This window comes from Grammomys surdaster, unplaced genomic scaffold (assembly GCF_004785775.1).
Source record: "Grammomys surdaster isolate TR1022 unplaced genomic scaffold, NIH_TR_1.0 67, whole genome shotgun sequence".
NCBI lineage: Eukaryota > Metazoa > Chordata > Mammalia > Rodentia > Muridae > Grammomys > Grammomys surdaster.
In genome coordinates, this window is record NW_021604569.1 from 1365683 (window position 1) to 1378878 (window position 13196).

Consider the following 13196-nt stretch of genomic DNA (forward strand, 5'->3'; position numbering starts at 1 on the left):
TGGAGGTACAATATGAGCCTCCTTGTGTTTTTGAGTAAATAGCTGGCAATTTAAAATACAATGGAGTTCATCATAAATGGCATCTGTGAAAACCGCAGCATTTTAGTGCACAGACTCACCCAGCCAGCAGCAACAAACCAGCCTGACAGCGCTTCGCTTCTAGTTGTGGGAAAATACCTTAGAAGTAAGTCAAGTCAGGCTTCTAGCTCACAGTGTGGAGGTGCGAAAGTTGACATCCCTCACAAGATGTGACTCAGCTTGTGTCCTCACTTTATGCCATCGGGGACCCCAGCCTACGGGATGGTGGCACCCACACTCAGGACAGAGCCGCTCACAACAGCAAGAGTCTAGATAATCCATCACAAGCTACTGGCAATTGATGGCTGCTCTGGGAGAGAAAGTAACACTTTTCCCTAGGGATAACGTGACATCAGATGAGCTGCCCGTACTCCAGGGCATGGCCCTACACCCATCACATGCTGGCAGTACTAAGCGGACTTGGTAAGTTTTTAAAAAGTTCTTAAAGTTGGTAGGGAAAACTGGTGGGGGTATAGGAGGAGGCTGAGAGGAGGAAGTAGGCATGTATTTGATCAAAATGCATTATATGCAAGTAGAAATTCTCAAACACTAAGTTTTTTTGAGACAGGATTTCACTGAGTAGCCAGCCCTCTCAAACTCAGAGAACTACCTGCCTCTGCCCCACAAGCACTGGGATTAAAAGCGTGCGCTACCACATTCTGGCACAAACAATAATTTAAATATTTTTACTTTTTTGGAGACAGGGTCTTACTATGTAGACCTGGTTGGCCTGGAATTCACTCTGTAGACCAGGCTGCCTCTGCCTGGGGTTAAACATATAGGCCATTATTAAAGAAAAAGGAAAGGAAAAGATAATCCCTCAGATGTTCTCAGAGTCTCCCCTTTTCAGTAATTCCAGATCCTGTCTAGTTTACAAACAAAACCAAACAACACTAAAATGGTTATTCTTTGTATTAGTAATTTGTGTTTATTTACCCCCCCCTTAAATACCCAAAGGCCTATTCTATAATTTTCCACTGAGACAAGGCATGAAACATAAGCACTCCAACTAGACATGATTTCTGCATAAAACAGTATTAGGACAGGTATGGTAGTGCATCCTGATAATCACCACACTTCAGAGGCTGAGGCAGAAAGAGCTCCTGGTCAAGCTCAGTCCAGGCTTTCTGAATTTAAGGCCGTCGTGAGTCAAACAGTGCAATCTTATAAAAAAAAACAAAACAAACAAACAAAGAGCCAACAAGGAGCAGTCTTAGCCTACTGTTACCTCACCCCACATCAGTCGCCATTTATTCCTCTTGTTTTAAATATTTTATAAGTTAATATGCAATAGGTTTTCAACTGGTATAAGTGACTTCTCTGAGTCCAATTCCTAATCTGCCAAATCTAGATAATCATGTCACCTTGCCTTGTATGTGTGGAGACACACACACACACACACACACTCACACACACACACACACACACACTCACACACACACTCACACACACTAAACGGGGGTGGGGGGGTTAGGGGTGGGGAGGTGGAGAGAGAGAGAAGGCCAGACACCAATATTAGGTGCCTTGCTCTATCATTCTCTAATTTCTTTTTATGTTTCTTTTCATTCTTTCTTTCCTTCCTTCTTTCCTTCTTTCATTTGAGACACAGTCTCCCTGTGTAGCCCTGGCTGTCCTAGAACTTACTCTGTGGATAAGGCTGGCCTTGAACTCACAGAGATCCACCTGCCTCTGCCTTCCAAGTGCTGGGATTAAAAGCGTGTGCCACCATACCCAGCTAGGCTTATTTTCTTTTCTATATATGACTATTTTTCTTACATGTATGTCTGTGAACCATATGTGTGCCTGGTGCCCAGAGAGGCCAAAAGAGGGCACGACACCCTCTGGAACTGGAGTTATGGTAGGTTGTGAGACGCCATGTGGGCACTGGGTTCTCAGCAAGAGTAAACATAACAGTGAAACCATCTTTCTACAATTCCACATTATTATTATTTATTATTATTTAGATAGGGTCTCTTACTGGGTCCAGAGCTCACTGACTGGCTAGGTTGGTTGGCCAGAAAGCTCCAGGGATGTGCTTGTCTCCCTGGTGCTACAGTTACAGACATGTGCTATTATGTATAGCTACCACGTGGGTGTGGGTCAGAAGTCAAGTCCTCATGCTTCTTTGGTAGGCACGTTACCAATGGAGCCATTGTCCCAGCACTCAGAACAATTTTTTAAAAAGCACTGATTAGTTCCAGGACAGCCAGGGCTCCACAGAGAAACCCTGTCTCGAAAAAAACAAACAAACAAAAAAAAAAACAAAACAAAATAAAAAGGACTGATTATATATCTCAAAACATTAAAAGGGGCTAGTGATGCAGCTGAGTTGGTACAGTGTTTACCTAGCATGCATGATGAAGTCCAGGTTTGATCCCCAACACTGCGTAAACCAACTGTGGAGGGACGCTCATGTAAGTCTAGCACTTGGGCCATAGGTAGTTTGAGACTGCCTCAAAATAAAAGTGGCCAGTTGAGGTGGAACCATGGCTTTAATTCCAGCTCTTGGGAAGCAGAGGCAGAGGGACTGCTGTGTGTTCCAGGCCAGCTAGGTGTCCTTAAGGATGAAGCACTGTGCGGGACATGCTGAGATGCTGGGACGTACCGTAAGTGCAGAGACATGCACTGCTTGGACATCACCCCCGTACTCTTCACAGACCACGTCATACGCTAGGAGCTCTTTCTTTACCTTTTCAGGGTCAGCATCTGTCTTGTCGCACTTATTTATTGCAAGGATAATAGGAACTGGAAGAGAAAGTCACGGAAAGTGCAAATGGAAACTCTTTCAATTCCAGACACTCATTGTGAAAAATACCAGCTTGCTCTGGTTTTCTCTTCATCCAATGAATGCACATAATTAACCAAGGCTGAAAAGAGCCACTTTAGACTCACATTACCTGACTCTCTTGTGTTGCATGGTATTTAATCACATTGTGAACCCCGAAATTGTGTTAAATACAGAAAAAAAACCTGTTTCTAGTTGTGGTGTGGCTCAGCCCTTAGCACACGACTTTAATCCCAAACAATGAAGGTAATGTTAGTTTGTAGAAGGAAGCATTCATGTTTGAAAGTGATGTCTAATTGACCGGCAAAGTGATAAATCAGAGAAAGATTTGACAGAATAGTATATACTCAACTCTCATGAGGAGAGAGAGGAAAGGGAGGCTACTTGAGAGAGCAGTGCAGAGAGAAAGAAGCAGTTTTATTGGAACAGTTGCACAGAGACTGCAGAGAGAACAAGCTAGACACAGGCAAAGACGGAACAAGCAGAGAATAATGAGTCAGAAGATTTGAAGAGATTGCTAGAATTAGTTTGAGGCAAAATGGAGGAATTCAGTAAGAAACTGAGAGAAGCCAGATTGAATGAGTCAGCCTAGAGAGGAGTTTGAGCCAGAACAGCTGAGTGGAACTAGCTAGCTGGAGTTCTGAAAGAACTAGAAAGGAGTGAGCTTATTCAGCAGTAACACTGGTCTTGAATGGTTTTCTTGGTTTTTGTTGTTTTAAAGGACATAAAGCTGGGTGAATGGTGAAGAGGGGAAGATCTGGGAAGAGTCAGGGGAGGAAAAACGAATATGATCAAAATACAAAACTCTCAAAGAGCAAAGAAAAAGATTTCAAAAAGAAGGGTCATTTGTTTTTATTTTATGTGTATGAGTGTTTGCTTGCATATTATATATGTGTGTCACATGTATGCCTTGTATCCTCAGAGGCCAGAAGAGGAGGGTATTGAATCTCTTGAAACTAATAGTTATACATAGTTGTGAACTGCCATAGATGCTGGGAATGAAAAGCAGGCAGGCTGTCTGGGAGAGCAGCTTAACTGATGAGACACCTCCCTAGCTCCCAGAACTACAGTTCTGCTTTGTGTGGTTCATTTTAAGACAGGGTTTCTCTGTGTAACCTTGGTTGTCCTAGAACTTACTTTATAGATCGGTCTGGCCTCTAACTCATAGTTCCCTGCCTCTGCCTCCCAAGTGCTGGTATTAAAGACATGCTCTATTATGCCCAGCTATAATCTTTGTACTAAGTCCTTAAAAAAAAAAAAAAGAAAGAAAGAAAAGAAGAGAAAAGAAAAGAAAAGAAAGAGACACTTCCTACTTAATGGGTCGAGCACAGCACCTTCCATACCTTGTGCATCTTTGGCATGCTGAATGGATTCCACAGTTTGTTTCATCACTCCATCATCTGCAGCTACAACCAACACAACAATGTCGGTAACCTGTGCCCCTCTGGCTCTCATTGCTGAGAAGGCAGCATGTCCAGGAGTATCAAGAAAGGTTATCTTTTCTCCAGAGGGCAGAGAGACTGTGGAAACAGAGAGGCAAGAATATCAATTACTCAGTTTACTTTGTAACATGAAGGAATATACAACATCATTAAACACAGTATTGTGGGGTTTTTCGTTGTTGTTTTTGAGATAGGGTCTTTCTATGTAGCCTTGGCTAGCCTGGAGCTTGATATGTAGAGACTAGTCTTGAACTCACAGAAGTACTGGGATTGAAGGTGTGTGCTACCATGCCCAGCTCAATAATTTAATTTCATTGCTTCCACTAATTTTAACCAGAAGAACACAGTCTGAAATTTCCTAAAGAAATCATATAATACTAGCGAGACCATGAGGTCTTTCTTTTCATGTAATAATTTAGTGCTAAAATTCTCTGTAGTTCTAGAATAGAGCTACTTTGATAAATGTACCAACTGATTACCATTCTGGAGAGAGAACCCACAAACAGTTGTAAGGTGATCACTGTACATCATCAAACTGCAGCTACACAACTATCTCAAGCCACAAAAAGGCAATTTGGTATATAGCTGGAAGCTTCAAATTTAAGTCCAATAATAACAGGTTTAAATCTTAGCTTTGCTATTTACCAGCTGTGTACTTTGGAGAAGTTACAGAGCCTGAAGAAGTCTCACTTTTTACAGATCTTAAGAGCAATCTGAATGCCTATCTCATGATGTTGTGAAGATAAAACTGAGAAAGCACATAAAGTGCTCGCCGCCCAGCCAGGTGCCAGGGGAACACTCAGCGAATGGGAGTTGGTATTCACTTGTTATCAGCAACACTACCTAGCCTACATCTGAGATTTAATATGCATTATTAAAGAAGTTAGGCTCATTAAACCAAAACCAGTAAAATAGCTTTGTCTTTACAGAAAGTCTAAAACAACATTTAGCTGCCTGCACTGCACATGGCCACTCCAGTGGCTGGAAGCAGCCTCTTTGCTTCAGTCTGTTGATTTCACAGCATGGCGTTTAATTAAAGAAACCAAGCGTGGTTCCTATGCACACTGATGTTTGTGTTCATACCAAGAAAAGCACCGATGTGTTGAGTGATGCCTCCGACTTCCATTGCTGCCACTTGAGTTTCTCGAAGTTTGTCAAGTAAGGTTGTTTTCCCGTGATCTACATGACCCATTATAGTTACAACTGGGGACCTGGGTTTTAATAAAGCTGGATCTGCCGGAGGCCTACAATTAACAGCAAAGGAGTTTCATTTCCTAAATATCAGAAATGACAGTGATCGGTTCACAGCTATCACTACAGGCCATCACCGATAACAAAATACAACAGGTTTGATTAGACATAACCATTTCCACCCTTTTTACACAGAACAACCTAGCAGAATAGCCAGTGACTCCATATTTGTTATGAAGCTGGCATCTTCATATTAGTGGGTGGAGCTGAATCAGAATTTAAAATTCAGACTAATATACACAGTTTCATAAAAAGCTGAATGTACTTTCTGGTGCTTTCAATAAATGCTTAGGCTATAGTCACATTCCATTTTAAGCTACAAAAAAAATTTCTAGGCAAATCTTCCCATAAAACACTGAGTAGAAGCAGATGGTTGGTGTTAGCTGATGCACGCTAAGTCTTACCTCCTCACGGCATCTCTATTCTCTCTTATTTTCTCCAGCTTTAATTTGCTCCATTTCAGCTTCATTCCTGCCTTCTTTATAACTTCTTTGATCCAGACTTCATCTAAATGTGAGTTGGCTTCTAGCGAATCTATGTCAATGGCAGTGTTCAATAAAGCTTCATATACATAATCTGGTTGAGATAAAGCACAATCTTTTATAATCATAAATTTAAAGGTTTAAAGTAAGTTCTTGGGATTGGAGAGATGGCTCAGCAGTTAAGAGCACTGGCTACTGTTGTAGAGGCCCCAAGTTCAATTCCCAGCACCCTCATGGTGGCTCCTAACTATCTACAACTCCAGTTCTAGAGGAGTCGATGACCTTTTCTAGCCTCTGTAGGCACCAGGCACACTTGTGGTATACAGACACACATGTGGGCAAAATACCCATGCACATTTAAAAAGAAAGTAAAATAATAGAAATAAATCACTTAAGAATGTGCTTTGTTTTATCTTAATCTGTAAAAATGAACTCATCTGTGGTGGTGATGAAATGTGTAGTTTTGTGTTTTGAAACACAGTAAGACCTTTCCCAAGAACAAAGCAAAAGAAGAGCAATGCGCAAAGATCATTCATTTCAGTGGTGTGCTGGTAACCAGGGAAGTTGTCAATTAAAAGTCAATAAAGAAATTCATAGCATCTCCCAGTTGCCATCCTAGAATCATTCAAACCACCACCAGGGATGCAGTGGATGGGATGGGGAGAGCTGCACACTAGGGACACCACTGTGCTGTGTTCCATCAGACAGACATGATAGGTATTAATAATCCAAAGGCAGTGAAAATAGGAAACAGTGAAAGGAAATTACTAGGCATTAGACCTAGAGTGCACATACACGTTGACATGTACATACAACATATATATAAGTGCAATAAAATTAAGTTTTCATAGTCTTTACTATCTCTGTGATTTCATGGTTTATCTATTTATCTATTTATTATTTATAGAGTCCAGAGTTCATGTAAGTGGGTGCTGAATCCGTAATCCTCCTAGTTCACTTTCCTGTGTTGCTGAAATGACACGCATGTGCAAACAGAGCTGCCTTGTGATTTAATTTTTTAAAAATAGTGTCCTAGCATGTATAGGACCCTGAGTTCAATCTGTAATGCTAGAAAAAAAGGAAGGAGGGAGAGGAAGAGAGGGGGAGGGAGAGGAAGAGGGAGAGAGCTGTAACAGAATCCTTTAAAATGTGTAATTTTTTAAAAAAGAAAAGCTATGGTTATTCCCACAAATATATCTCTGCTGGTCTTAAACAATTTCTCAAATTAGTGACAAAAGGAAATCAGAAATTTATAGAAAAAGAGAAAGAAATCAGGAGCTAGAAAGATGGCTCAGTGGTTAAGAGCACTTTTCCAGAAAGCCAGAGAGCGGCACCCTCAAGGCAACTTATAACCAACTGTAAATCCAGTTCTAGGAGATTCTATACCCCTTTCTGACTTCCTTGGGTACCCAGCATGTGTGTGGTAAAAAGACAAGCAGGCAGGCAAAAATATAAATAAAATACACATGAATCTTAAGAAAACAAAACAAAAGAGTAAAAATATCCCCTCAGTCCAAACAAACAAACAACAATAAATAAATAAATAAATAAACACATAAGTCTGGATTTACACTAACAGTCCCCAAATTTTATGAATTTAAAGTGTTCTTTCTGAGAGAGGGCCTGTCCTGGAACTCACTCTGGATACCAGGCTGGCCTCACAGAGATCCACCTGCCTTTGCCTCCCTAGTGATGGGACTAAAGGTGTGTGCCACCACACTGGGCTATGAATTTAAATTTTTATTTATTTGAATTGTATTTCATGTGTGTGGGTGTTTTGTCTCCATGTATGTCTGTGTAACCTATGCATCCTTGATACCCACAGAGGCTAGAAGTGGGCATCAGAGTCCTTGGAACTGGAGTTATAAAGGTTATAAGCCACCATGTGAGTGCCGAGAACCAAACTGTGTCCTCTGCAAGACCCAGTTTGTTTGTTTGTTTGTGTGGAAGGGTCTCACGATGTGAGAACTAGCTGGCCTAGAGCTGGCCTCTGATTTAAAGCCTCCCAAGTGCTTGGATTAAAGGTGTGTGCCACACAGAAAATCCTGCATATTCACTAAAGAGTTTAGAGAATTACACTTGGCAATGAGTCAAGAAATGATTAAAGCTTGTAATTTCTAAAATGAAAAAAAATCAGTATAATTTATCATTTGAAACACTAGTCCAGCTTACCTGGAATACGTTAATGTTTTCACTGCAAGTAAAATTCTAAGCTTTTAAGGCCCAGAGTTTTCCTTGTGAACTAATCAGGCTCACCTATGTCTTTTGCCATGGCTCTGGCTAGTTCTTCAACAGTCATTCCAATCCATACTTCTACCTCTTTTTTAGTTTTTACTGGAGACAACTGAGATTTCGGTGCTCTTTTTTCCTATTAAAAGACAGAACATACATGTGAGAAGGAAGGAAAAAATATACTCCCAAGACAAGGTTTCTCCACGTAGCCCTGGATGTCCTAGCCTTGAACTCAGAAATTTGTCTGCTTCTGTCTCCCCAGTGCTGGCACTAGAGGTATGAGTCTCAACTCCTGGATGAAGGAAGAACAATTTAAGAAACCAATTAGGTCTATTTTGTAGTAAGTACCACAATTATGGCTATTCCTATCAGCAAACTCTCTTGTAAGTTCTTAAACTAGACAACAATAACCACGGAACTTCCTGTTCTCACACAGATCTGTGTAGACTACAGGCTTACACAGTAATCTAATCTATAAAGGACAAAATACTCAAAGAAGGTTTCTCTACATAGTTCTATAAACTTGGACTTGAGATTAAGTAATGTGAAAGCTATAAATCTGCAATAACCTTCTTTGTTACAAGAAGCCTGTGTGGATGCAAAGCTGAGCCAATGAGCATGTTTGTCCGCCAGGGCCGGGCACATAGCCGATCTGTGCACACTGGGGCAGCCAATGCAAACCCATGCCTCCACCGTGCTAACAGTCTTCTTTGACTTAGGCTGTGCAACTGCCTACAAATAGTGTGACATCGTAGCAAGTTTTCCAACTTCAGGAGCTGCTGGTTCATGCTTCTCCTAGAAAAAAACAATTTTAAAATAAAATTTTGGTTAATATTTACATCAAATGAACAAATATCAACTGAATATTTACTACATGCAGATCACACAAACAAAACTGAGCTTCTGTCCTGAAAGAACTTGTGGTCTAGTCAGAGATGAGATTTTATGCCAAGTACTATTCTGACAATAGCTAGTACTATGCTGTTGTTGTTACTGTAATAAGACTGACAGGCCACAAGAACTGCTTTACAGGGGCAGGGATGCTGCCCACTTGGCAGAGCACTGGTTTTGCATGCACAATACTGTCTTGAGTATGGCACACATGAAATTCTAGCATGTGCGTGGCAGCAGAAGCATCAGGAGTTCAAGGTCATTTAACACATCTGTGGCCTACTTTGGCCACATAAGACATTGTCTACAAACAATAAATGGCTATTTTTTTTTAAATTTTTCAGGGGCTTGTGAATCATAGCATACTTGCCTAGTAGACACAAGAACCTGGGTTTAACTCCTAGTATGCATGAACACAAACAGGCACACACACACACACACACACACACACACTCTTAGATGTTTTAATGTTCATTTTAATCCATTCTCTATACTTACATATTTGTTTATATGAATGAAGTTGTATTATTTTTTTAAGATCTATTCTTATTTTGTGTTTATGGGTGTTTTGCCTGTATGTATGTCTGTGCACCATATGGGTGTAATGCTCCTAAAAGCCAAAAGCATCATATCCCGGAACTGGAGTTACAGTTGTCAGCCACCGTGTGGGTCTCCTGGAAGAGCAGCCAGTACTCTTAACTGCTGAGATGTCTCTTTATCCCCCTACATTATGTTTTAAAATACTTCAGTGGAACATGTCAGCCCATCCTCCTCACATGTATACAGTAAATACACTGAATTGTTGGCATTGAGACATGGACCCACTGTGCTGCCACACTGGCCTGGAACTCACGACCCCCTTGCTTCCTCCTCCTGAGTGCTGGCCTGAGATCCACTCCACCATGCCTTCCCATCAGTATTTTTGGTTTCTTTGTTTTTCTTTTTTGTTTTTTGAGACAGGGTTTCTCTGTGTAGCCCTACCAGTTCTGGAACTCACTCTGTAGAGCAAGTGGGCCGAAAATTCAAGAGATTTGCCTGCTTCTGCCTTCTGAATGCTGGCACCACCACCACCTACCTGGTTTGTTTTTAAAGGAAAGAAATGACAGCCAAGTATAGTGTAGGTGACTGTAATCCCACCACTTGAGAAGTGGAGGCATGAAGGTCAGAAGTACAAGGCCAACTTTGGCTACATAGTGAGTTTGGGCCCAACCCAAGCTTCCTGAGACCTTGTTTCAAAAATAAATACAAAAATAAAATAAAATACATCACATAGTCAATGAGAAGACTCAGCAGGTAAAAGCACTTAATCTTCAAGTTTGACAACCTGGGTTCAATCTCCAGAAGCCATAATAAGATGGAAGGAAAGGCTCAACTCCCCAAAACTGTTCTCAAACCTCTACCTGTGGCCCATGACATGCACACGATATGCCCATACATACACATAACACACATCATACATACACAGAAAAAATACAAGTAAAAGGAAATGAAAGCTGAAAGTGACACAGTTAAGTAGTAGAGAAAGGACCTGATGCAGTATCAAAAAGCCTTGACTGGACACCTCTCACAGACCGGCCAGTATTGTCAAGAAGGAGCAAGTGACTCTTGTCCTATGCACCTCATTTTCCTGAGCTCTGTAAAAAGAAAGTTAAGTATTTCTTTGTAGCCTTTCTATAACAAAGTTACAAAGAAAAAAATGAGATGACAAATGTATTGTTTCTCACTGATGACTTATATGCTTTGAAGATTCACCAGCATGAATGTCAGAAACATTTGCAAGCCACTATCTCCCTCATTTATAGATAATTCTGAGGCTTTGTGTGTGTTTGATATAGTTAGTATTTTACCTCTAAAGACTCATTCAAGAAAGGAAGGATCAAAAGAAATCCTGACTTCAGTCCAAATAAATTAACTAAGATTTAGAAATTCAATCCAGTCCTGCTGGCGCAGGAAACTCCAGGCAAAGACTGGAGGATGACAAGTTCAAAGCCAGTCTTCACTCTTAACTACATAAGGAGCTCAAGGCCAGGCTAGGTATATTAGGCAAACCATCTCTCAAAAGAAAATGCAAGAGAAGAAAAAAGAAGGGAAGGAGGAGGAAGAGGATAAGGGAAGGAGGGAGATGGGGTGAAGGGGCAGGGAAGAGGGAGAAGAGAGAATACACTGCATAACCATGCAAGGGAGCTTAATTCAATCCCCAGTGCCCAGTGCTGGAGGAAAAAAGAAGAGGCCAAAGACATGGCTTTGTTATACAGCACTGGTGCTCTTGAGACAACTGAGTCTAGTTCCAGACATCCAATATGGGCAGCTTACAACTGCCAGTTACTCTAGCTCTACGGGATCCTACACTCTTGTTTCTATGGGCAGGCAGGCTGACAACACACACACACACACACAATATTTTTATTTTAAAAAAATATTTAGAATTTCATATTCAATAATCAGACATTTGCATAATTATCATACACACCTCAAAAAATCATGTTAGGCATTTGCTCTGATCTAGGAAGTAAAAGGAAGTGCTCAGAAAGCATAGGATCCCTTAAATCATTTTTTTTCCTTTTGTATTTTTTGAGACAGGATCTCACTATATAGTCTTTGCTGACCTGGAACTCACTATGTAGACCAGGTGGGACTCGAACTTGGAAATCCACCTGCCTCTGCCTCCCGAGTACTGGGATTAAAGATGTGCACTACTATGCCCATCTTACTTAAATCATTCTTAAATGAGTTGTGAACCAGGGCACAAATTAACGGAATGGGAAAGATTCTATGAGACAAACCAACACAGAGATATGTAATCGAGAAATCAGACACATCAGAAAAATAACCAACATCTCAAACCTGGAAAGAAACCTTGGTTGTTAAATATTCCAACGCCTCTCACTTTACAGAGGACGGTGGAATCCAGAGGGGTCACTGTCATTCCCTATGGCCATAAGGTTAGCGGCAACCGGGAACTCAGGCTGACAATTCCCATAGCGGGGAGAGGGTGCAGAGGCTGCAAATGCGTAGCGGCATTACGGAAAAGTCTGAATGGACCAGTAAGAGGTTTTAGGGAGGAAAAAAGTTGTGAAAATCAAACACCGCCGCCGCCACGCGGGCCTCCGGGGAGCGCACCCGGCACTCGTGGGCACTGAAACCCAGGCAAGTGACACTGGCACGCGCGACCACCCTATCGCAGAAACCCCACTCACTCGGCTCCCAGGCGAAGTCGCCCTCCGGACCCAGAACTGTGGGTCACTCAGTCCGTCCCTTCCGCAAGGTCCCCGTGGTGCTTCCGGTGCCACCGGAAGCGGCTTCCCCATGGAATTCCGGGTTGTCTGTGGCTGGTGGAGGTCAACGGTGGCGGCTCCTGTAACCTGCAGCCTTCGGCCCGTGGCCTGCAGCGGGGAGGGGGCGCTCTGCAGTTCCCGCCCTTCCCCAGGAGGGACATGTTCTTCAAACACGCGTGTTTCTAGCTGGAAAGAAGCGGCGGAAGGTGGCTCTAAAGATCTCCAACGGGGTGGCCAGGATGCTCTGGCTGCTGGCCCAGCCCGTTCTCAGTGTGGACTTGGAGGTGTGTTGTCACCTCTGGGCCAGGACTTTATCTGCTGTATGGAATCACGGTACGGGTTTCACAAGATCGTGGGAAGGTTTCAGTGACTTGTTGCGATACCCGGTTCATGTAAACGATTTTCGTTGTTTTTCTTCACATTGGTTGGAGTTTTTTGGTCCATCCTCTGGCCACAGCCATCACCATCTCTTGATGGTGACTCGGTTACGTCTAGCACTATCACAGAGTAATGGAATGCTATAGAAAAGTTTCTTACCCCAAAGCACGCTTTACCAATATCACCTATTGTTTACCCTAACTCAGGCCCCTCAGCCCACACACACAGATATATATATTGAACTCAGGAACTCAGGCTTGGCAGTAAGCCCCTTTACCCAGTTAGCTATCTCACTACCCTTCCCCCTTTCCACCACAAAGATTCACAATCAGTATTAATGACTAGAGACTCCTGGAAATCTTTTTTATCTGAATCTCCCTTA

The 13196-nt window shown here is 42.1% G+C and overlaps 1 protein-coding gene across 2 annotated transcripts in view; it reads right to left on the bottom strand.

Moving 5' to 3' along the window:
* Mtif2 (mitochondrial translational initiation factor 2) overlaps positions 1 to 12424 on the bottom strand; it is a 19780-nt gene extending 7356 nt beyond the window's left edge. The window contains exons 1-7 of one of the 2 annotated variants that reach the window (XM_028777455.1): positions 12359 to 12424; positions 8840 to 9065; positions 8295 to 8406; positions 5961 to 6132; positions 5389 to 5549; positions 4207 to 4383; positions 2684 to 2823 (exon numbers count right to left, since the gene is read on the bottom strand). In XM_028777455.1, the coding sequence (XP_028633288.1) occupies positions 2684 to 2823; positions 4207 to 4383; positions 5389 to 5549; positions 5961 to 6132; positions 8295 to 8406; positions 8840 to 9058 (981 nt within the window). In that variant the 5' untranslated portion in view covers positions 9059 to 9065; positions 12359 to 12424. Of the gene's footprint in view, positions 1 to 2683; positions 2824 to 4206; positions 4384 to 5388; positions 5550 to 5960; positions 6133 to 8294; positions 8407 to 8839; positions 9066 to 12005; positions 12044 to 12358 lie in introns of those variants that run through there. The other variant, XM_028777463.1, reaches the window with a different exon arrangement.
* Between the last annotated feature and the right edge of the window lie 772 nt (positions 12425 to 13196).